The sequence below is a fragment of the Callorhinchus milii genome, unplaced genomic scaffold, assembly GCF_018977255.1.
Source record: "Callorhinchus milii isolate IMCB2004 unplaced genomic scaffold, IMCB_Cmil_1.0 Scaffold9, whole genome shotgun sequence".
NCBI lineage: Eukaryota > Metazoa > Chordata > Chondrichthyes > Chimaeriformes > Callorhinchidae > Callorhinchus > Callorhinchus milii.
Genome location: NW_024704750.1, coordinates 15659415 through 15684893, shown reverse-complemented (window position 1 = coordinate 15684893; position 25479 = coordinate 15659415). Strand labels below are relative to the sequence as shown.

Genomic DNA, 25479 nt, shown 5'->3' with positions numbered 1-25479 from the left:
TAAATACTGGACGCACAATCTTGTAAGGTTAAGTTCGCTTAATACGTCTTAAGCAATCGTACGCTGGGACACGCTGAAAGCCGATTTAACCCGTTACTACAACAACAACAAAATTAAGAAAGTGAGGGGATTTGAACCGATATAAAACAGCTCCAACGAATGGATTGGGTGGTAGGTAGGTATGTATCATTTAACCATTTCAGCAGCAAAAGTGATATTTATTATAAAGAAATGATCGAAATTTCACAAGACTTTTTTTTATCTATCATAAAATAAACACTGTACAGAACTGAATATTTATATGAATTAGTTGGACAATAAATATCTGAAATGGACAAAAAAATCACGTGTAAAAAGCACATTTTTTGAATCATTTCATCTTTGCCTACAGTAACATTGAATACACTTAACTTTACAGTACCTAATAAAAAGAATGAAAGTAGGTCCTAGATTTGTGTGTGTGTGTGTGTGTGTGGGAGGGGGAGGGGGGGGGGGGGGGGGAGGGGGGGTGGAACCAGATCAAGTCCCGTCATTTTTACACTATTAAGAAATACTAATTACAAAAATGATCCTGTACATAAAAAACTCATAAAATTTCAGAACTTACAAGGAAAATAGACAAATAAAGAGCCTAGCGTTTGCTTCGCTTCTGAAGTTGCAGGTGGGAGTTTTTTTTTAATCCAAATATAAAACTCTTTCAGGCCTCCTTCTGCTACAGGATTCCGTTCTTTTTTTAATGCTTCACTTCCTTTGCTTTTCAAACTTACGAACGGGACAGCTTCGAAATCGTGCCTTTAAAACGGAAATTAAAATTGAAAACAGACCTGGCACAGTGCAAATTTCCGCCAGTTCTACTCACAATAGACTGACCCCGAGCTAATAAAGCACATTCTCACCCTCACATGCTTTTTTTTTAATATATATATATATGAAGGGGGGGGAAGGGGTACCTGAACTGACAATTATTTGGTAAACTAATAGACCCTAAATGGCAGACTCCCCAAGTCGTGTGGATTTGTTACACCCAGTGTAAGTGCCGCCAATGCTCAATGATTTCCAGTTTATTACATATTGTTTCAGGTTTGGAACCGTGGAAGACAAATCAAAATTGTGCGAGAGTGACATTGATGTCGCCGTATGTAACTGGCAACTCCAGAAAAGTTTGATAACTATGCATATACTGTATAATACTCTATTAACACCTGCAAACAAAAGAACCCAATCTGAGCACCTGACCCCGATGATGAGGGTGAGGATGAGGATAACAGGGTGGTGTGGGTTGGGGGGGCAAGGGAAGCAGTCGAGTCAACTTGACCACAGTTTAGCTAAGTGAGTGTCCAATATGAAGTTTTGCTGCTGCAATCGAGGGGGGGGAAGGGGTGGGGGTGAGTTTTCACAGTTCAGCTCATGTTTCAAGGCGCTCGATTCAAACAGCGGCGGGTTATTTTTTTTCCAGCAAAATTTGGCTCCATTATATAACAGCAGAACCACACTCCCACCTCCCCAACCCCCCCCCCCCCCCCCACCCGCCCTGCTCCAGAGCCTTCCACAGCAACAAGCGGTTATAACACACTTGCATACAGTACAGCAGATCATAATTTGTCTTATGAGTCTAAAAACACAAATAATTAAAAAAAAACACAGATGTACCACTGATATAAGACACACACTGATTGTCTCTCAGGACTACATATGAACTCCTTATAAACACTTTAAATAAAGTAGTGCATCTGGGACAGCCAGTTCGTAACAATTCACACAGCCCTGATGGTTCGGTTTGTTTGTGTGTGTGGGTTTTTTTTTTCCTCTTTCGATGCCAGTCTTAAACAGCTGGTTCACATTGGAAAACGGTGCTTTAACATTGGAATAATCGCCAGTCAGTTCAATTCTATCCATTCCAAGCGTTTAACTGGGTTGGGATGTGTGTGTGTGTGTGTGTGTGTGTGTGTGGGTGGGTGGGGGGGTGAGGGAAGGGAGAGAGAGGGGGCGTGGGGTGGGGGTGGTGAAGAGGGAAGGGAGGAAAGTTGGCTGGAAGTACTGAAATGATCACAAGTTTTTGTTGTGGTTGTGTGTGTGTGTGTGTGTGTGTGTGTGTGTGTTCTGTCCATTCCAAAGGGTTTTCACGTTGGAATCATTCGTCCAAGTTTTCAAAGGAGAAAGAGAGAGAAGAGAGAGAGAGACAAGAGTTTCCCAGCACTTCACAAGACCTGAAACTTCCACGAGGACGTCTGATCTTTGTAATCCAAGCAGTCAGCATTAAAGTTGAGTTTCCAAGACGCGGTCTGGTCTTTATAATCCAAGCAATCGGTGGCGTTAAAACCTAAGCCGCCGGTCGGGTAGCCCTGGGCAGAGAGGGAGGCTGGAGACTGGTTGAGGTGACCGGCCGTCACTGCGTTGGTGCCCATGGGGCTGAGAGCCGTGCCCGGGCCGGAGAGCTGGTGGTGCATGGGGGACAGGTAGGAGCCGCAGTCCATTCCTCCAAAATACGACGTGGATCCAGCGTAGCCTTGCGTGTAGCCCGAGGCCTGGGTGTAGGTCATGGGGTAGGAGCGCTGCATGCACGACGAGGAGGTGGAGAGGGAGTCGGGGGCGATGGGGGAGATGGACGCCGGGCTCCAGATGGACACCGGGGCGCTGCTGCTGGAGATAGCCGTCACCGGGGTGCTGGAGGGCGGCGTGAACTGGCCGCTGGCCCCGCTCTCTGAGCTGGGCTCCCGGGCCGGGGAGCTCTTCTTCTTAGACGGTCGGATTTTATTCTGCCCTCCGTTCTGCTGCTGTTGCTGCTGTTGCCGGCATTTCGCTCGACGATTTTTGAACCAAACCTTTCCCCCACCACCACCACCACCACCACACACACACACACACACACACAGACACACACACACAGACAGACACACAGATAAACACACAAAAACAGCAGAAATTAATTCAATTTCGGGCACAAATCGACGTTGATCTGAACAGTTTTAACTCAGGAAAGAGATCTCCGAGGCCACACGTTTGCTTCGAAATGTCTTGATTATTTGGTGAAGCAATTAAAAACATTGCATCAATTTGAAGTCTCTTGTTTATTTCACGCGAATAAATGTATTTTATATTTCTTTTGTATGACAAACTCATTTCCTTGTTACTTTTACTTGTCACTATAAAATTGCTCCAAATCGCAAGATGCAACGAGGATATCAAAGGAGGCAACTAATTACATTAACATTAACCCTTCAGACTTCGAAACGTTAATTTACTTTACAATATGTAAGCAACAACAAAGCTGGAGGTTTGGTGTCACTGCAAAGTCTATCCAAACTCGATTGGTTTTTAATGGGGGGGGGGGAACAAATAAAAAAAAACACATTTTGTTTCAGAACAGCTCTAAAGTGAAGCATCATAACACATATAATATTGCAATAACCATATATATATATTAGTACAATCGTACAAATGTTATTTTTCCAATTTGGCTGTATGTTGCATCGTTCCACTCTCCCCCCCCACCCCCCCCCCCCCCCACACACACACACACCCCAATTCAATCCAGAAAATGACTAGATTTTCAGTGTTCAAGAGCCAGGTTTGATGATAGACTGTAGTGTAGCTTAAGTTTTGGGAACACTCCAACCCCCCCCCCCCCCCCCCCCCCACCCCCCCCCCCCCCCCCCCCCCCCCCCCCCCCCCCCCCCCCCCCCCCCCCCCCCCCCCCCGAAAGAAAAAAACTCTCCCACCAAACCAGAGATACAGACGCAGCGCTAAAAATAAAACTGCGGGCGTGTTTGATGCGCTTCTTCCTTGCCCCCCCCCCCCCCCCACATCCCCCTCCAACCCCCACCCACCACCCCCAGACCCCTCGCTCCTCACCTGGACTCTGGATTCGGGCAGATTGATCTTCAGAGCCACCTCCTCCCGCATGAAGATGTCCGGGTAGCGAGTCTTGGCGAAAAGCGCCTCAAGGACATCCAGCTGAGCTCGGGTGAACGTGGTTCTCTCTCGCCTTTGCTTGCGCGGCGTGGCTGAGTAAAAGCAACATACACATTCAAAGAACAACATGGAGTAAATCGGAAATTCAGTCCACAAGTTTTTTTTTAAAAAAAGCAAGAGGAGGTGGGGGGTGGGGGGGAGAAAAACAACACATTTTACGATTCTAAAAAGCTTATTACGTTAAAGTCGGTTTGACCTCCGCTTTACTGAAACACGCTTTCGTTTAGTTTAACAGCAGCCACTTGCAATGCGAGTGTTTGCCTCAGCCAGTCTACGTTATAATGCGTTTAAAAATCAGTCAAACCCTTCTGAGCGAATCGTACACATAAAGTTTAATGTCAAAGATAAAGTTTAGTAAAAGTACAGCCTTTTGCGAGGTTCCTAAAGGACGGGGGAACTCTGCAAAAAAAAAAATGACAATCCCGATTTCACTTTTTCTGCTCCCTAATTCTCAACAAACTATAAATACAGAAAATATATTTAACTGTTTTCATTTTTTTTAAAAAATCACACGCGCGTGTTTAAAAAGAGCTGTCGATTAAAGTTTTTTAGGTGCAACATTTGAGGTCAGCATTGAATTCAACAACAGCTCCCCTGTCCTTGGTGGGTTTTTTTTTTGCAATGAAGCGGTTGAAAGTAGAATTTCAACCCATTTTTGGGAAATTCACAGAAAGCGATTCCTACCAGGATAGCCGACCGAGGGGTGTAGCAGATCCATGCCTGACGCGGTGAGACTCAGTCCGTTCACTGGGTAGGGAGGTTGCTTGAGATAAGACATCATGCTAAAGTTTGGTGCGTTTGGCAAAGTTGCGATAAATACGAAAAAAAAATGCAAGGGTGTCTGGCTCCTTTCTTTCTCGGCTCTTCGATCGACTTTGGAGAGAAACGGAGAAATAGAAATGTTTTTTTTTAAAAAAAAAGGCCCTGGGCGAATCTGTATCTGTTCACAGAGCGGAAAAGCTGGTGAGAGAAGGAGAGAACGCTTGTGTCTGATCACTTGAAAGTATCTGATCTCCCTACAGATCCCAGTCTGTCTCTTATGAAAGCAGCCCCAGACCCCCAGCTGTCTCTTGGACCAGGGGGGGATGCAGACCAGATAAACATGTCCCCAAAACCTGCTACACCCATTATTGCAACGCGCCTCGCACACAACAATAACCATCGCAATTGTTAGCATTGCAATTTGCATAGGTCCCATTAGTTAGCACCAGTCTGTTATCACGCTAATTGGCTCAAACAGAACTTGATGAGGACCATTTGCTTAGACAATGGGGCTTTCTGGCCCGAGAGAGAGAGAGAGAAATCGTCAAACTATTGATAACAAAGACTTTAGAGCGAAACAAAGCAGGCGATGTGGAAAAAATACCCCCCCCCCCCCCCACCACCCCGCAGACCCACAACACTCATACTATTTGCAACCTAATGGAGTTTTTACATTTATAATTGAATATAGATTCATGTTACAATTCAATCCCCCCCCCCAAAAAAAAATGCAAGTTTTTTTTTGGGGGGACGGGGCGAGGGGGGGTGATAACGTGAAAAAATGCAACACGCTTATTTTTCCCCACTAAATTAGCCCAGATTCAAGGGCAGAGATTGCTTTATATTACATAGTGGCGGTGGGTGCATTAGAGTGGGTCAAAGCAGCAGCAAAATTAGCAATCGTTTCTGCAGGAAATTGACATGGGGGTGGGGGGGGAGACGGCTACCTATGAAAGTGTATTGCGCTGAATGTTAAAATGCAGCCTTATTTAATTAAAAGGGTTTAGCGCCAAACAGCACAACACAGGACGCGAGATTGCAGTGTGTGTGTGTGTGCATTGCGAAACTTTACACCTCTTTTGCGCTTCTATAACACACTGTTTGCATTCTCAAATCACAAACCCGTCTCAACCTGAAGACGCCATCAGGATTTTCTTTGCAAAAGGCATTGCACATAAACTCCCTCGTTGACCCCCCCCCCCCCCACCCCCAGCACTCAACACTTATGTCTCAAAAAGCATTCGGCACAGTTTTAAGATGGACTTGTTAGTAAGGATAGATCTTTCTCCCTGTTTCCGCTTCAGAAGCTGAACTCTAACGTGTTTCGCCTTCAAATATGGCGCAGCGCCTGAGAGTTGGGATGACTCAAACTTAGATATTATTAATAGAACAAGGCGATCTGGCAATTTTTTTCTCTGGCAACGTTTTTTTTTCCCAAACGGAAAAGGAGAGGATGCAAATATATATATATATAGAGAGAGAGAGAGAGAGGGAGAGAGGGGCTGAACTTTACTTGACTGGATCAATAAGTGGGAAATATGTGCGGTTGCTTCGCCACCTGTCTGTCTAAAAACGGTCAAAAATGCTTTCCATCTGAAACACATACAACTGAACGCTTCACACAGCCCGCGTTCAGCACCGCTCCCCACGCCCCCACCCCTCTGTCTAATGATTCACTATTTCACACTATATATAATCTATCCCCCCACCACTGCTCCACGCCCCCCCCCACCCCACCCCCCCCCACCCCCCACACACACACGCACACAAACAAATCCTACTTTTAAGCACGCACCAAATATAAAAATGTACATTTCCCAGACTTCTCCCTCCCCAAATGTCAATCACAACTGGTGAAAAGAAACATAATTTGTCCCTTGTTGCTTCCCCCCATCCTTCGCCCAGAACCACATCAACAAGTTTAAACCCGGAACGAATTATCGAATGCAATGCAGTCGCCACTGACTCTACCTTGAAGGATGGAGCCCTAAAGTAAAGGCTGGTGGTGTTGGGTGGGTGGGTGGGGGGGAGTGTGAGCAGTTTTTATAAGCGCCGAAGCTGATTCTGTCTGGCTTTCCCCAACACAATCTGTCACTTTTTGGGGGGTTGGGGGTGGGGGGGGGAAAAACAATCCTATCTACCAGTTGCTCGGGCGATCGGTCGATCCGTAATTACCCCCAGTCCAGCATGCGCCCAAGAATTAATTATAATAAATGTTTTTCTTGATAAATTAACGAGATAATCCGGGTGGCACACGTTTGCTTAATTACTGGACGCTGCAAAAAAAAATAGCCCAGACTCAAGACCCAACCAACGCCTCCGTCTCTTTCTCTCTCTCTCTCTCTCTCTCTCTCCCCCTCCCCTCTCTCTCCAGATCGTCGCTGTAACATTTGCTCGGATTAATTTTATGCTTGATGGAAATGAAACAAAGCTGCGAAGTCGAACCCGTGTTTATTAAAAACCTTCATGATTAACCTCTTACAGGGTTCACAGTCTCGCAATCCTAGTGGGGGAGAGAGAGGGAGGTGGGGTGGGGGGGAAGAGACTCGGGGGATTTCTCTGAACACCAGAATAAACACTTTATTTCCACATTTTGACACTATTCGTGAATGTGACACAGTTGCAGCGCAGAGGCTCCTGATCTGATTCTGAATTAGAGCAAACAACTAAAAAGGGAAGGATTTCGCTAAGAGAAGATAATTGATGCTAAGGCGTTTTTTCGCTGCATTTTTTGTTTTGCTTCCCTCCACATATACATATACACAGCCCAGTGCAAATTTAAGTGAGAGCGATTTTCTTTTAACACAACAGCACAACCTGACAACTGATCTGGGCCCTCTTGTTGCGAAGGGAGGCTTTTTGTAATACGTTCTTCGCATAACTTTTGCACAGGCACAGTCTGGGCAAAGTTTCATATCTACAAGGGCTGTGCAAATGGGATTTGACTCCTTGCTATCAGTGCCACAGGCGAGAGGGGAGCTAACATTTTTAGCAGTCTCGCTTGTGTACGTTTTGTGCAATTAATATAGCTTTTGTCCAGCCACAACGCACAAAGCAGAGGCCATACATCGCTTCCTCCCCCCCACCCATCTCGACAGAAAAAGAGTTCTTTACTCTAACACAACTCATGCGACCGAAAATTCAGGCGTTGTACTCCTCTCCCCCCGCCCCCCCCAAAAAAAAATAGCCTCTTAATCGTTTAACACCTTTGATCTGTCCGGAACTTGAAAGCAGGGAGATGGATCTAAAGGGCTTGAACCTTGGAAAAAAAAGTGCGCTCAAAAATGTATTCCTTTCTGGACACTTTAAATCTGAAAGAGAAGCGGAACTCGCGACAAATATCGTTAACAGGTGCTGAGATTTTAACTGACACTAAAACGTACATTAAGCAACGGGTAACACTTAGTGCAATGATGCATGTTTAGTTTTTTTTAATTTTTAAAAAAAACTTTAGCAGTCGATGCTAAGCATTTCTATATTAAATCTCGTTTAAAATGTATTGTAACCTCCTAGATGCATTCAAAAACCAGCAGCAACTAACTGTAAATTGTGTTTTTTTTTACAGTGGAAAGTTACAAGGGTATTTGCAAACACGCCTTTGCAAATATACACGTGATTGAGACAACACAAAACTCGGTTAAACTTTTAGCAGAGTGTTAATATTTTCCAATGGGCAATGATGCGTCTTAGTTAGATTTTGTACAATTAATAGTCCACATTACTTGTCTGTAAACTGTATTCCTAACCATTCAACTTTGTTGGTTCTATTTTTTAACACTTTTTTTTTAAGCGAACGACTTCCCCCAGCGAACGAACATATGTCGATTGCTTTCGCATCCAAGTCTACAATTTGAGTCGGAGGTGTGTGCAAAAAAAAAGTCCATTTGTGTGTGTGTGTCTAGTAATTCTCCTCACTGCAGACTATTGATCCAACCCTCTGGTCAGAAAAAAAAAGCTGTTTGTCAATAATTGGGAAGCGTTGGATTTAATTCCAGTTGGATTTTTTTTAATGATAAATCATTGACAGGAAATATCTACATCTACATCCCGGTACATCTCACAAGAGGCTGTGATTGTAGGGGCAGATCGTCGATATCAGGAAGAAGGAAGGGAGGGAAGAGGTGGGGGGGGGGGGGGGGAGGGGGGGAAAATCTGGTGAAATCCACGCCTCCTCAATTATCTCTGTGTTTGAACATTCATTAAAAAAGCAGAGGGAAAAACCAGCCGAGGGACTCGAGTCGCGAGCACATGAAAACAGGAGGAGGAAAAAGCGAGATTCGCTTCACAACACGCATCGCGTTTCTGAAACTGACTACAGTACAGCAAAGACACACACACACACACACACACACACACATACACACACGCACACGTCTATCCGAAGCGACATAACAGTTATCAATTATCACAACAAACACAAAAGCATGCGGTAAATCACTTGCAAAACTTGCCCTCTCTGTCCTCTCACCCCTCCTCCATCTCCCTCCCTACCAAAATCCCCACCTCCCCATTCTGTAAAACAAACACACATAATTCTAGGATTTGCTACAGCATTGCACTGGACAGCTTTTACACATATGGAAATACCTTGTAAGCTTTATCAAACGTTGTTCCCGCCGCGTTTGGTACCACATCAGAAAATGTTTTCTCTGATCTGTTGGCTTCCAAATTGCCGAGACACACCAATAACACAACGCGCGCTTATCTATAACTCTATCTATACATTTATATATATATATATAAAGACAATTCATTCACCTGCTTTGTAATTTTGGATCAAGTTGAGGTGTAATGCACCCAAAAAAAATAGGCTTCCACGTTCTTTTGATGGTCTTTTGTCCCTGAAATCAAACAAACAAACATAGCAGAAATAGGTTAGAGTGTGCGGAAATAATCGATTTTGAGAATCATTTCAAGTGTTAGAAACAGGTTCCAAGCTATCCACCAAAGAGAGGGAAATCGATGGAACCAAAAGATTTAAGCAGGCGAGGAATGAACCTGTTTTAAAAGCAGAGCTGCGTTGCCTGGGAGTGGAAAATGGTTGAGATTGCTGACTTGTGCTGGTCTCTCCCTCCCTCTCTCTCTCTCTCTCTTCCCTCCCTCTCTCTCTCTCTCTCTCCTTTCTCTGAGACTTGCTGAGAAAGCGCCTTTGGTAACTTTTTGACGCAAACTCTACAGCCAATGGCAGAGAGAGCATGATTGACACATCTCAGCAGAAGCGGGCAGAAAATAACACCCAGCAGGAGGAGAGAGAGAGAGAGAGAGGGAGAGAGAGGGATTGGGGGAAAGAATAAAAAAAAACTGCTCCAAGGAGAAAACAAGAAATAACCCAAAGAAGAACATTTATTACATATATATACATTATATATGAAAAATAAACGAGCGATGGGGAGAGAAAATGTGGCATTAGAGGAGAGGAGGAGGAAGAGGGAGGGGGGAGAAGGAAATTGGGAGCAAACTGCAGCAGAGAGGAAGAATATAGTTCAGGGCTAAGGCGACTAGAGAAGAAACTCATACAGTAGAACAAATCGCTGTAAAATACTGAAGGGTAAGAACTAAGCGGGGATAAGATCAGAGAAGAGAGCACACGGCAGAACGTATGGAAATTCAGGACATTTGGAAACACATACGTGGGAAAAGCCAAGACGAGAACATCCTGAAGGTTAGGGGAGAAGGGGATATGAAGGCCTAAAATCATCGGCAAACGAGAGAGGTGTGGGTTGGTGTGTGTGTGTGTGGGGGGGGGGGGGGGTGGGGGGGTGGGGGAGGCTGGTCGTGAATAGATTGGCAGAGAATGAGTTGAACCTGCGAAAGCAAAGATGAAGGAACCTGGATGGATGGGAACAGCTTGGGCTAACTGACTTACCAACACAGGGAGAAAGAGCCAAGTCTAATGATTTACACTAGAGGAAGCTACGCAGAAAAAGAGAGCCCGACAGGACTGTCACAAGGCCAGAAAACAGGACACCGATGAACCAGGGTGTGAAGGACCAGCACATATACAAGGAAATAAACATGACAAGGCGAGGAAGGCGATGTCACACAGACTTTACAATAAGGAGCACACAACAAGCAATCATTTAAAATGAACCAGGGATACAACATTACTCACTGAAGAGTATTGTTTAGCATTGCTCACATAAGAGTATTGAGATGGATGGATAGATAGATAGATAGATAGATAGATAGATAGATAGATAGATAGATAGATAGATAGATAGATAGATAGATAGATAGATAGATAGATAGATAGATAGATAGATAGATAGATAGATAGATAGATAGATAGATAGATAGATAGATAGATAGATAGATAGATAGATAGATAGATAGATAGATAGATAGATAGATAGATAGATAGATAGATAGATAGATAGATAGATAGATAGAGATAGACAGATAAACACCGACAAATATTGCTAATGTTGATAATATTCCATAGTAGGTGATAGACCCGCTTTAAATCATTTACCAGGACAATTAAACGGTAGCCTAGAGGGTTTCAGAGCAAGAGAAAATCTCATGGATAAAGGAATAGGAGGCCTAACACAAGGCACTTGAGAATCAAAACAAGACTAAACGGTAACACAAGTGACCAGAATAGCAGCGCATTTTAGTGGGTACACGATCTGTTTTATTTCCCTGTCACAGTACAGATGGATCTACTGTGTATCTTTCCCCTGCCTGAATTTTACAGCACATATGTGTTCCTGTTAACAGAACAGTTTAACGCGGCAACGTGCAACAGCAGGTGGTAAATATATATGTTGGTGGTAAAAAGCCCATCTTGGATTCTTCAAGAATGAAGAAAGAGTAATTAACTGACTGACTGACTGACTAACTAACGAAAGCATCCAGTAACGAGAGAGGGAAAGAGAGAAACTTTTTCGTGGCATTAGTGCAGCAATTTAACACAAATAGAGAATTGAGAAACTGAAAAAATAAGTCAAAAAAACCACGTGTACATTGAAGCCTGGGACAGAAAAAGTAAACGGAATCGTGATGTCAATGCTTCCTAAGATCCGTTCCAGCACAAGTATCTGTCGCAGCAACCAGTTATGGAAATGTGGCGGGTATTTTGCGATACATTGATTTTATAACGTTATTTAGCACATCACCTTGTGGTGGTGCAAATCAGGCGCAAGAGAATTAGCTGATAACAGTGCAGTGTGATAGTCTGACTCAATGAAAGTCACTCACAAAGGCCTCGGAGACAGTGGGCAATCGTAGACTCAGCTTTGCAGCTCACAGGCAAATAGGATGTATCAAATATTATCGGATATTACAACACCTGAACGAAATACCGCGCGCCTTTAATGATCCCCGAAGTTCAAAACTCGTGCACGGTTTAAGACAGGTTTAAGACGACATCCAATTACACTGAAAGAAGGGAAGGGATGGGATGAAGTTTTCTGGCCTTAGAAGTAAAAATGCGCTTCCAGGTTTTTGTGTGGAACTGTTGTGTTCTCTCGCTCACAAAAAAAAAGTTTGGGTTCTGTAAAAAAATGAAGGAAGTAGTAGAAATGTTATATATTCGGTATATATATATAATATATATATATAAATGATAGCACAACAGCGCCACGCTGTCATAAGCTATGAGAGCTTACCGGTTTGCGTGCAGATGCGAATAGAAAACTTGGTAAATTCAGAGTCGAAAACTTTTTTTGCGGTGCCCCCTATGTCGGGAGAAGTTTACCTGTTCCTGGAACTGTAAGTCAAGTCAAGTAAAGGCAAACGAGGATCACGAATTGCCGAGTCTTTCCGAAAAGAGTTATTAACTCATTTTTTTTTAAAAAAGGAAACATTCGCACACACAAGACAGAGTATGTGGTTAAGGTGTGTAGCAGAGTGTGGGGAGGAGGAAACAGCGGTAAGTAAATTGTCGAAAATACGTGGAGTCTTTGAAATAACAACTGAAAGAATCGTGTGAATAGAAGTCACTTATTCGGTGTTCAAACTGATCATTGACGCACGTTTTAAAATGAGAAAGGAAGTTCATACACACACACACACATATATATATCATATATATAATATACATGTGTGTATGCATGAGCACAAACATACAAAATTGGTTCGCCTACAAATACACAGTCACTACACAGTTATGTAAGTAAGTTATGCGAAGCGCTTTGAGACGTCATCCCCGATGTGAATTGACTTTTTTTGTGTCGGTTTGTATTGCAAAGTTGTGTGTTTACCCGTTTTGCTGTGTTGTGCGATTTTTGTTCACAAAGTACTGTGGCAAGTTTTAAAGGAAACGCATCTACCATCACATTCTACGTCGTTTCTTCTTCTTCTTCTTCTTCTGAATTAGCTATACTTTCTAATTTCTAAAACGTATCTAAGAGGGAAATGGCTTTGAATTCCATCCAGACCATCCGTTCGCTCAATGTGCACCTCACACAGGGACAAAATAGCCGTGAATTGAAGCAAAAAGAAAAAAAAAAGCGGCAGCGTTTGAACACTGCAAGGAGACTGGAAAGTTATCCTGCAAAAAAATGTCGACGTGTTTCTGCTCTGTGCAATGTATATAAGAACAAAGTGACATTACGATTATTTTGTCGTGATCAGGCAAAACAACATCACCCTGGGAAGAGGCTTAGGAAACCCTTACATTTGAATACGTTTGCAGGTTTTCCCACCGTTCAAGATCCCTTGCATGTTAAAGTGTCCTACTCTGTATTGCTCTGGCCTTGGGTAGGTGATCAGTAACACTGGGATGACTCGTACTTTCATATGATTTATTAATTCAACAGTTCTTATCAAGCACATGTCAATGTAATGCAAAGGCACATGTTTTGGGAAAGAATTATCTTTTTTTCTGCTTCTATCGGCACCATTCGCTTGCAGCGGGATGAGAACTCAAGTCTTTTTCTTGTCTAAAAAAGTAGAAATTGTGAGAACGTTTTGGAAAAGATCTTTTGGATGTTCTGCAACGTGCTGTGCAGAAGTTTTCCCTTGCAAGATTGCAAACTCCAGCAAGTTCTCTCCCTCCCCAACCCCTATCCTTTTTCTTTCCGTTTCTTTTTAAGAGCTGTGTATTTTCCTTTGAATTTTATATTTTTAAAAATACCTTTTATAAGGTATCAAGATAAGAAACACTCAAAAATAAAAGTGATTTTTTTTCGGGGGGGGGGGGGGGGGGGGTGGGTGTGGAGGAAACAAATCTTTCAAGCAATGAACGCTCTGGGACGCTACCCTGTGTGAGGGGCGTTATATAAATGCAAGTTGTTGTTGTAAATTTATCAATGAGTTAGCCTATTGCATTAATGTTTAACTTATAGGAGAAAGGTTAACGATGCAGTTTTCTTACAGATTAGTGACCAAGATAAATGAAGACACTCATTTAAATGCATTAGCTCGAGATTCACCTTGCACCAAAGTGGACTGTGCACATTATTCGAAATAGTTTTACCTTCTGAAAAAAAGAAGCGGACTTTTAGTTGGCATTAAGTTTATTTATTGCACTAATTGGTCACCGAGTTTCAATGCTAATGATATTGCTGCTAACGTCGCTTTATTTTTCCAGTAATGGATCTAATTGACTGGTTATGTTAATGCTGCGGTTGTTGTTAAATTTCAGCTGTTAGTTAAAACGACGGTAAAATAAAATGTGAAACTGAGTTAAGGGAAAGCTATCTCCAGACACCAATCACTAAACAATTGTCTCTACTGATCATGAAATAATTACCCCACTATTTATGGAATACGCATTAAATTGCCGCCGGTAAATAACCAAGCATTTTTTCTAATGAAATATACACACCTGCCAGGCTTGTATTACATCAAGTCCTTTGTGTCCCGTACGTAAGTACCTTGCATTTGTAGCTAACTTGTTTACATTAATCATATTGGTATTCGTTGTATATAAACATATATAGAAAAAATAGCACTTGACAAAAATATGCCGCTTTATCTACCTCATCAATTGCAATCAATCGTAGTTCAGAAAACCGTTTACTCTTTGCATTTGTTAATGATGTTCCACGTAAAATAAAATTGATAGTTCAGCCCCTGAATGGAATCGATCACATTTTTTTCTCCCCCAGCGCTTTCCAGAGCCCGAAGTCACTTATACTCTTAAAGGAGAGACTTGCACTTCCTGAACTGAATAAAGTAGGAGGAGCCGTATAAATCAATGAAAAATCAAGATAGTTTTCTGCTTTCTTGCCCCGGCGCCTGCCAAAATATAGCCTCAAATGTTATAAACCCGCAGTTGTGAGAACATAAGACCATTTGCACCTCGTTTGATCAGAAACCGACATGTCAGTCGCACTTCTCCCGCACTTAATAATAGATCGGGTATTTCTCTTAAGTCATTTAGTACAAATATCTGAAACATACTCATTAGCAGAAAAGGACAACAAAAAAAGCGCCTCCCACCTCACCTGGAGCCAAGGCGAGAAATTCTTCCACTTCTGAAGTTTTTGTTTTGTGTTTGCTTGTTTCTCAACAAATTTCCTTGGGTAGTCGGTAATGTTTCAAAGGACGGAAGAGAGAGGAAGAGAGAGAGAGAGAGAAAGAGAGACAGAAAGAGAGAGAGAGAGAAAGACGGAGGAGGGAGGAGAGAGAGAGAGAGAAAAAAAAAATGAGGCTAATGTGCAGTGTTATTCTTGTATTAACACGTAACAAAAAAGCAGAGGGAAATAGAAGCGCCAGGGCGTCATCTGCCAGAATGGGTGTGTTTTTTTATTTGCTTAGATAAGCTGAATATTAAAAAAAAAAGTTGTGCGGTTTGAACACAACGCGGTGCGGGCAATCAGAATCAGCCCCAGTCTCGGTCTCTGTCTCAGATCGGGAGCAGATGCCCCATATCCAAATTATACAATTTAATCCCTTCACAACAGAGGGGCTGCCAGCACAGGGAGAAAAAAGAGAAGGAAACGCTAGCTCAGTGGGAAAAAAATACCAATCTAAACCAGATCCACGAGTGTGTGTGTGTGTGTGTGTGTGTGCGTGAGAGAGAGAGAGAGAGAGAAAGAGAGGGAGAGAAGGGGGAGTGAGTGAGTATACTCGCGTCTATTTCACACCATTGCTTTGTACAGTCCTATCACCTTTTGCCAATTTCATTCCAAAGCTTTGCCAGTTTCTCTCGTTTAGATGGGTCCTGCATTTGCAGTTCCCCCACTTTTCTTCGTTTAAATATTACAAGTGAACTAGTTCCAAGCCGCAGTGCTTAAACCCCCCCCCCCCCACACACACACACACACCACACACACACACACACAAAAAGACTTTTTCTTGCTGATTTCAGGTCGGTTACAATGAATCCAAACTGCATTGAACGTGGCGGATGTGAATATTTAGCAAAAATAATATGTTTGCGAAGTCAGACTGATTCGAAAAGTCAGGCCGCCAACTAGCACTCTTAAACCATTATTTGCCAAGCACATTTTTTTTTAGAAAAATGTAATTCATATATATATACAAGTTTTAAAACTGAATCAAGCAGATGCATAAATCTGAAGAGTGTTTGAAGAGATTTAACAGTTGCAGGCAGTTGTTGCAAAACATTCCAGTTGCTATAAAGTATGAGGGGAAAGGGGCGCTATTATTGTAAGCTATATATATATTATATATATTTATACTAATCCTTGCATTTGATATAGTGTCCTATCACGTTGTTGAGACGTCTCAAAGCGATTCACAGAATATATTGTCAACTGCATTGACTGTGTATTTGTGGGCGAAACTTTATATATATATATATATATATACATATATACTGCAGATATTTCCTTGGGATCCAGACGACAAGTCCGCCCCCAAAAAAAGATTAAAATTTCAGATTGGGTAAATGTTACTTTCAAAAACAATATTGTATTTTAAACCCAAATCCACTTACTCGCGTGGCTTTACGGACTGATCCAAAATAATGTGCTGCTTTTTGCACATTAGCAGAACCGCAAAAGTCCCACCGAAAACAACCAGCTGTTAGTTCGATGGCGTCGGGATGTGTGTGTGTGTGTGTGTGTGTGTGTTGTTGTTGTTTTCCTTACTGGTTAACATTGCGTTGAACGTGGCTGATGTAAATATTTAGTTTCAAATAACGCGCAGTGATTAGGCCGGAATGTTACGATTAAAGGTGGGAAATTAATGTAACTCATTCGCCTTTTGTGACATGTCTTCATTAGGGAAATTGACTGCTGAGCTCAAGAAAGCTTTTAATTGAAAAAAAAATCCACTGTACTTTCAATAGCATGGTAACAGAAGAAGATTACATACTTTATCCAAACACACCATACAATTACTGTGGAGAACCAGGATGCCCAACCGAACACGAGAAGGCATTAACTCTAATACACGAGGTTGACATATTAAGTGCTGACGGGATCTGATGTTAGAAAATAAATCCGCTGCTAGTCATTAAAGCACTAAGGACAGAACAAGTGGCACAGAGATAGAGAGACCAATACACATACACTGTAGTGTCACGTACAGGTACCCAGGCACTCGTTGAGGCTGAGAGCAATTCTGTTGATTATTTTATCACTATTATTGAAATAACCAACGAGAAAAAAAGCTAAGTACAAATGGGAAGTATGTGCACCACCCGCCCATTATTCCCAGACGAGTCAAATTGGATTTTTGCTCTAATATTGGCACTTTCGTTTAGTTTTGATCCGTGCTGTGCAATTCGTTCCTTTAGCTTTCACTGAGCCCGGAGCTGATGGGAACTGTATGTTCTGAGCGAAAAGGGGTGAACAATTTGGAAAATTGTTTTCAAATTGTTTTACATACTTACAAACATACAAACATACAAACATACATACATACATACATACATACATACATACATACATACATAGAGGGTTGGGGCCCGATGCGAATCTATGTATGTATGTGTGTGTGTGTGTGTGTGTGTATATGTATGCGTGTGTGTGTACGTATGTGTGTGCTTGTATGTGTGTATGTATATGTGTGTGTATGTATGTAATAGGACGTCGAAAGTTTGGGGAAGTGAAACTGACAAACAGAACCTGACAAATCACCGCCAGCCCGGGGGGGGGGGGGGGGGGGTCTCAGTCGAGTGCCACATTTTGATAGCACAACGCGGTTTGTTGAGGGTTTTATTGTGGATTTTGTTACAGTTTTGATGTCTAAACGGAAGAGAGCGCACCAGCGACAGGGAAAATCGATGTGGATGGAAGATTTTTTTTTGCAATAGGCTGTTATTGTGATATACACACACACAGACACACACACACATATATATATATATATATATATATATAAACTGACCCACTATTCATCAATCCAGTCTTATACTAGATTGCTGCTGTCTGTCTGTTACTGTTGTTATTCATACACTGCAAAGTTGTTCTGATTCCCTCCCTCCCTCTCCCAAGCTCAAATGGTGTTTAGCAGCAGCCGGAGTTCACGGCTCTAAGGTAACCTATCTTCTTCTTAGGCGCATTAGGATTCTGAGCAACTTATCAATAATGCAAACCTGACAATAACATGGGATCAGGTCGTTTGATATGAACACCGACACAGAGCGTGTCGGTCACATAACACAACAAAACCAACAACACAACACCAACAGCAAAACAAACCCCCCCCACCCAAAAAAAAAATATAACGCCTGGCGTTTAAAGGCGTCATTTGTGGCTGGAAATCTGCCACTCGATCTGCCAACCAGCAGAGTTGGTGACATCAGTTAGTCGCCTGAAAGCTCAAATAACTCTCCTAAAAATAACATGGCCTCGAAACCTTCAGTTTTACACTTTAGACATGTTGCTTTTTGGGCTGTGCAGACTGGAAAATGCTCATTAGTAGAAGTGTATTAGGTCAGGTGGCGTTTAGCTTATCTCTTAAATTCTTAATAATTCCCTTGCATCGTTATTGCAACTTAGACAAAACATGTTGAACTTCTAGTAATATCATTTCAAACTGGTCCCTGCCTATCCCACTCTGAGCTCTTCAAGTAATTGACATGTTTCATATGTTAACGTCCATGTAACTTTAATGTAATGTAAGTCTTTCACTCTCTATAGGTTAACAGCATGTCGTCAACCTATAGTTTTTTTTAGGGGAGTTTTGTTTAATATAAAAAATCTTTTCAAAAATGATGTCCAGTTTAATCTATATTTTACATGGGATTATTCCAGACTCGAGGTTCCAAATGTTAGCACTGCCACTACAATGTGCATTTATCTGCTTTCAACTGAACACTACATGAAATAAGTAATCCGTTTAATGTTTCGTTTAGTCGAAATAAAATGAAATAAAGCAGGGATGGGTCGTGACAAGATTGAGTTGCATTCTAATGGCCGATGTGGGGTATAATAATAGTTAAAAATGTTTAAAATCCCATTAACATGGGAGCAGCATACTCCTGTAAAGAATGCCAGGAGAAACTTGTCATTTGTTTTATTGGACAAAATTAGGAATAAATGCAGGATGCTGACTGCAAACAACTTAATCGGAAGAGTATATTAATCAGACAAAGACCTGTGTAAAAAATGAAATCGCTTCCCATGAGATTTTTATTATAAAGTGCGATTAATCTGCTGTAACTAACTTCGGGCTATTTTGCTGCACATACACATCGAAGACTTGCACAGAACAAGACATTGAACATTGGTGGAATATTAAATTACAAGTGCTCACTGGTGTCTCCTATTAGATTACAAACGTATAATAGATCTGTCCTCACCTGCTCTTAACCGGTTAGAAAAGAAAAAATCAAATTCTTGTGCATAACACTGGGAGACAACTTACACTTCATGCAAACAATATTTTCGGGCTTTTACTAACTACCTTAGGGCTTTTTTGTGTAATACTGTACATAACATGCAGATGCAGATGGATGGAGAACAAGTCTGCATTCAGAACAAAAGACTATCTCCAAATAATAATAATAATCCTTGAATTGATATAGCGCCTTATCACGCTGTTGAGACATCTCAAAGAGCTTCGCAGAATATATTGTAAAGTTAATTTACAGTGTATTTTGTGGGCGAAACTCGGGAGCCAATTGCACACAGAAGGTCCCACAAACAGTGGTGGATTAAGTGACCAAAAATGTTTTGAAGGGGTTATTACCCCCGGAAAGCAATCCGCCAATCGACTAACAACCCGGTTCCTACTTTCTGCTAGGTAAACAAAGTGAACACAAGTGCAATATTCCTGTTTCAAAACTCTTTCAGGCCTTTGTATTAACTCTTTCAAGGAAGAAACGTAAGATGTAGTTTTCTAAAATTATTTTATGTCTGGAGCTGCAAGATCATTTACAAAGTTAAATAATAAATGTCTTATTGTTATGAAGTTTGATTCTTTTACTAAGAAGTTCCACTTCATGAAAAAACAGTGAACTATGTATTTGATTGTGAAGCAAACGTAAATGGATGAAGCAGTGATCACTCGCTTTCTAACAATTTAACAGCAAAGTAGTATATCAAGAACATTATCCAAAAAATAAAAGAAATTTAAGAGCTGCATTTTTTCTCAATTTTATTCAACACAGGTCACTAGTTGAAATCCGCATTTCAGCATTGCATAAAAAGCCTAAAGAAAACTCTTAAATTATTTAATTTCTTCCAAATTAAAGTAGTTTCCCCCCTTCCCCAGTACAGGGAATGTAACAATTGTGTTACACGTTTTAAAATCAAAGTCTTATCTGAACTATGATGCAGTGTTATTATTATTGAGCAGAAACACTAAAAGTTCACCTTAAGTTAAACTAAAAAAAACTTTGAATTTTAATTTCACAATGCACAGATTTCCTTTCAAGAGTCTTTGCTGGAGCTATTTATTCTAGAAAATGATTGAATGAAACAGAAACAATTGTTTGCATATGTGGGAAGAGAATTCTGCTGTTATGGTATCAGTAACATACTTTTAATTTACACGATCAAACTAGTTTTGACTTGTACTGCCCATAGACCATTTAAAATTTACTGCTTGTTGGAAAATAATAGGGGATGTATTCCGCATACTTCAATAACGTTGTTCACATTAGAGACAAAAGTTATCTCCAAAACATTAATTGGGAATTTCTTCAGGATAAATAGCAATCTACGGAGAGGGAGTGGAGGAAGGAGAAGAGACAAATAGCAGTTATATTCCTTTCAATACTCAATAGTTATTTGCATCCACCAGTACAGTACAGTACTGCCTGTCATTTCATTAAAAGATTGTGTGAGTAATAGTGGTACAGTATTAGATGTCATTAAACATGTAATGCATGGAATTTAAAACCAAACTGTTGTGCTTCACAGTACTTTATCAATGGGTCGGCCAGTTCCTGTCTCTCCTTAAAGAAGTGCTTTATACTCTAACAGGTAAGGGTGACTGCATTCCTTAAATTTTAACTAGAAGTTTCTTTGTGCAATTTTGATCAGGCACAATTACAAATCTCAGATGAAGTCCATTAATGCTACAGGTTCCTCACGAGAATTACAGAAAGTCACTCCCTTCCTATTTGTGCTGACTATACAGCCTTTTAGTAATTAAAATCAAACGGACACATTTCCGTTCTGATGTTGGGCAACTAGTAAATTAAATCGTTTTGTGTGCTGATCTTCCAAATCACTTCAAAACTTGTGTGATTCAAGTAACTGTTAGAAACACCAGCATATTGAATGAAAGAAGAATCATTCTTTTCATTGACTGTAATCTGGAGGATTATTGTTAGTCAGAGTGCTTAACTCTTTGAGAACTATAGTAGTGCTAAATACAAAACCCCCCAAAACACTCTTTAAATATTTGACTTTAAAAATAAAATATTGAGAATACAAATATTTTCGAATGTATCGTATTCCAACAAGTATTCAACAGGGAATTTTCCCAGAATATTCAATCTGTATGTTTACAGGAACAAAATATAGCTGACAACATTTTAAGGATACGTGTAGAAATGTTGTGCTCAAAGATGATGCTTATTTCTATCTTTAATTCCAGGAAAACCTAAAAATTTCAATTGTTTTCAAATGATTGAGCTTGGACTATGTATACATTCACTGTTTGTTGTCAGAATGCCTTTTACAGCAAGGTATTACATTGTTTTCCAATATTCATTTTGCTTTGAACTGGATAGATACAGAGTGTAGGAGAACAACTTTCTCTCCATTATATATAATCCCAATGTAAACATGACAGAGTGAAACCCAGTCCTGAGCAGCACATGTGAATGAGCGTAACAAATAACTCCACCGTCTATTTCAATCTCAATCTGAATCATCAAGCTGCTTATTGTTGATCACGCCGATGGAATGCATGGGGTATCAGTCGTGGTTATTTTGTTGCTCCCCTAAAAAACCTTTCTGTCAGGTGTTATGACAGAATTTAACACACAAGAAGATAATCCGTATTTGTAATCTATGAGGAACTATTGCAATTTGCAGATCAATTAATTCTAGACAGACAAAATCTGCATTAAAAGAATTGAAATGATCACATTTTTCCTCACTAATAAAACAATATCCTAGTGGAACTAAAATAACGGTGTTAATAATTTGAAAAGGTAAGCAACAGCTATATCAATTGTTTTATAAAGTAAACTATGTATTTGTTTCCATTATGTAAATATTAACATTTTTGATATGCACATAACAAGACGTGGTATATAATGTAGATGAAAGGTCTTATTTATACAAAGAAAAGTACGATATTCAAATCTCGGTTACATTTTTATGTGAAATGTTCATTGCAAGTTAATAGTAAGCTATTAAACTGTAGTACAAATGAAGCCTTACAATTCTATGGCAGATTAGATGCAAGTTGTGTTCATTTGAGGTTATGTTAAAACCTGTTCCAAATTTCTAACCAGGCTATTATTCCTGCTGTGAAGCTTCCATATTGTGAATTCCTTGCAGTTTGATTTAGCTGAATCGTGCATTTAGTTTTCCATGATACAATGTGTGATTCTATGGCAAATACCGAGACAGTTTTTCATCATCTTGAAGCAAGCAAACATCAGTGCATCAGATCAACAGTTTCAGAGAATGGCAAAAACATGTCATTATGGAACATAAGTGAAATAACAATAATAATCCTTGCATTTGATATAGCGCCTTATCATGACATTGAGACGTCTCAAAGTGCTTCACAGAATATACTGTAAAGTGGATTGACTGCATATTTTGTGGGTGAAATGCGGCAGCCAATTGCACACAGCATGTCCCACAACCAGTTGTAGATTTTTTAAAGTCGCATTCTCGGTGCACAATCTCCTAAATCCACCCTCCAACATTTGAAACATTTGAAACTGGTAAATTTTGCAGCTTTTCACATCTTGTTCAAATGGACTGTTATTTTCAAATGGAACATGAGTCAGTGCACTATGTTAGATGTTTGACATAATGCACTGTGTTATAACAACAGTGTATTTTCCTGACAGCTTCTTTAATTTAAGAATTTACGAGCATGATTGATTTACCTGCAGTTCCACTTTTTTCTGTTGACATTTTTATGAATATATCAAGGGTGGCGGGTGCCTCAATTTAGTTTCCAATAGTTACTGCACAAGATACGTTCAGCAGAAATATTCTCCTTTTAAACCATAGGGTGTAATCGCTGAGTAAATTGCGCCAGTTGGGAAAGATTAGCTTTCTTTGAACACTGAAACTTTGGTTTCATATAATGTCATATAATGCACTGCTTTCTTTTCTGAGTTTTGAACTGTCCTTCTTATGCATTTATCTTATATTGAGATTCAGTGCACTGACATAGAGGTAGAAATTCCACCTGTGTCTAGATTTACTCTATTTTACTTAGCATTTCAGCGTGCCTAAATTCTTAAATGCAGCTTTAATTTTCACGTTGGTTTTCTACAAGTTCTTCTAAGAACTACAGAAAACCGGCTTCAAAATTAAGTCTGAATTCAACTATTTGTCAAATTCTAAATAATGATAACAATAATAATCCTTACATTTTGTAGAGCGCCTTTCACATCAGGAGTATCAAAGCACTTCACAGAATTTGTTGCAAAGTGTAATGATCTTATTTTGTGGACAAATGTTCAGAATGTTAAGACAATAATAAAGCTAAATCCAGGTGGAATTTCTACCCCAAAGATAAGTTAATTACAATGTTGTGAATGTGTTTTTTTTAAGAAAATAGTACTTTCTAATTGATAAGGAATTTCATATGACATTTTTAAATGTAACTCATATCATTAGACTTAGTGTTAATACTTTGATAATTCATCACCTTCCCATAAGAATTTGGGTTGGGTTCTGATGACAAGATTAGAAACAGTTGCTTCTCAGTATCCAATTCCTAGCTCCAAGGATAAGATCTCAGCATTAAATAACCATTGTAACAATAACTTAACAAGAGTTTAAATAACAATAACTAACACGTGTGGCTTTAGATTTTCCACGACCTCAAATAAAAATAACGAAAGGAAAATAGAAGAAGGCATATATGTAATAAAGTGGTGCATGCCAGAGCAATGCAGAGGAGGAATAATAATAATAATCCTTGCATTTTATATGGTGCCTTATCACGTTGTTGAGACATCTCAAAATGCTTCACAGAATATACTATAAAGTAAATTGAATAATTAGGTCTGAGAGAGTATAAAATAAATTCCATTTTTAAAAATAACTTTGATCATAATTCAGAAATATGTAGTTTAACGGTATCACCAATGAGATTTTTTCTGCTTTATTGGTGACATGGAGTTTGACTACTGTTCTTTTAACTCTTATCTTGTTCAGTCACAGACGTCTGGCCTACCATTTGCAATCATAGATTGTTCCCAATCTGATCTTAGTTGCAGAATATTTCTATTTGTTAAATGCCATTGATAACTCCCATGTCTCCCATCATTGCAGATTGCTCCTGAATGCAACACATTTATAGATAGAGATCACTGAATCAGGCTGTTCCGGTGTAATGGGGTTCCTGCTTACTCATTGTTGATCATTCACACATTGCTTCAAAACCGATCATACTATTTTAAAATTGTTAATAATTGTTTATGTATAATTTTAGTCACTCCCGTATCATTCCTAATCATACATATATTATTTGTATTCATGTGTTATTTCTGTGATTTCGGCTAATTGTTTCCATATTGTTTAATCGCAGATTTTCCCTGCACAGATACCTCCTGAATTATGTATTGGCATGAATCACTCCTAAATTGATTGCAGCTATAGACTTATCTTACTTTGTTCGTTGGCACAATTTATTACTAATTTTGTGGGACTTTTCTGTGCTCAAATTGACCTTCACGTTTGCCTGCGAAATACAGTCACTACACTTCACAGTATATACTGCAAAACACTTTGCGACATCCTCCCGACATGAAATGCGCTATATCAAATGCAGGGATAATTATTACTATATTATTAAATTCTCATAATAGATACTAATCTCCTCTATCGTCAGAATGCCCATAGATTATTCTTCACTTGATCACAGTCATATATTGCTGCTAAGTTCTTCAGTTACAGACTGATCCTCTATTTTTCAGTCACAAGTTTCAAAAATACAAGGATTAAACTGATTACAGGCACCAATAGTAGTAAGAATAATAATGACTTATGTATTGATCATAGTGACAGATTCTTTTAAAATATTTCATAAACATAGAATGCTGAGTAGCCACAGTCTGCCTGCCCCCTGTTTTTATCATTACCACCGATTATTCACAGCCAAAAAGACAGAATGTTCAACAGTTCCATAGTCCCATGTTTCTCCTATTCCTTACCTAGTAACAGATAGCTCTAAGTCATAGATTCTTCTGTACTCACAGATTGCTCCTATCCTTTCATAATCACAGAC

General features: G+C 40.2%; 1 protein-coding gene across 11 annotated transcripts; it reads right to left on the bottom strand.

Moving 5' to 3' along the window:
- Nucleotides 1-1976: 1976 nt before the first annotated feature.
- On the bottom strand, nucleotides 1977-25479 carry otx2b (orthodenticle homeobox 2b). 11 transcript variants are annotated; one of them, XM_042338319.1, is made up of 6 exons: nucleotides 15795-15827; nucleotides 15129-15201; nucleotides 9493-9575; nucleotides 4657-4932; nucleotides 3853-4004; nucleotides 1977-2822 (listed from the first exon to the last, which is right to left on the bottom strand). In XM_042338319.1, the coding sequence occupies exons 1-6, from the start codon at nucleotides 15808-15810 to the stop codon at nucleotides 2199-2201; spliced, it is 1224 nt and encodes a 407-aa protein (XP_042194253.1). In that variant the 5' UTR covers nucleotides 15811-15827; the 3' UTR covers nucleotides 1977-2198. The 11 variants fall into 11 exon arrangements, with proteins under 11 accessions (XP_042194253.1, XP_042194256.1, XP_042194258.1 ...); XM_042338322.1 differs by having other exon boundaries at nucleotides 4657-4845; XM_042338324.1 differs by lacking the exons at nucleotides 15129-15201; nucleotides 15795-15827 and adding an exon at nucleotides 25406-25479.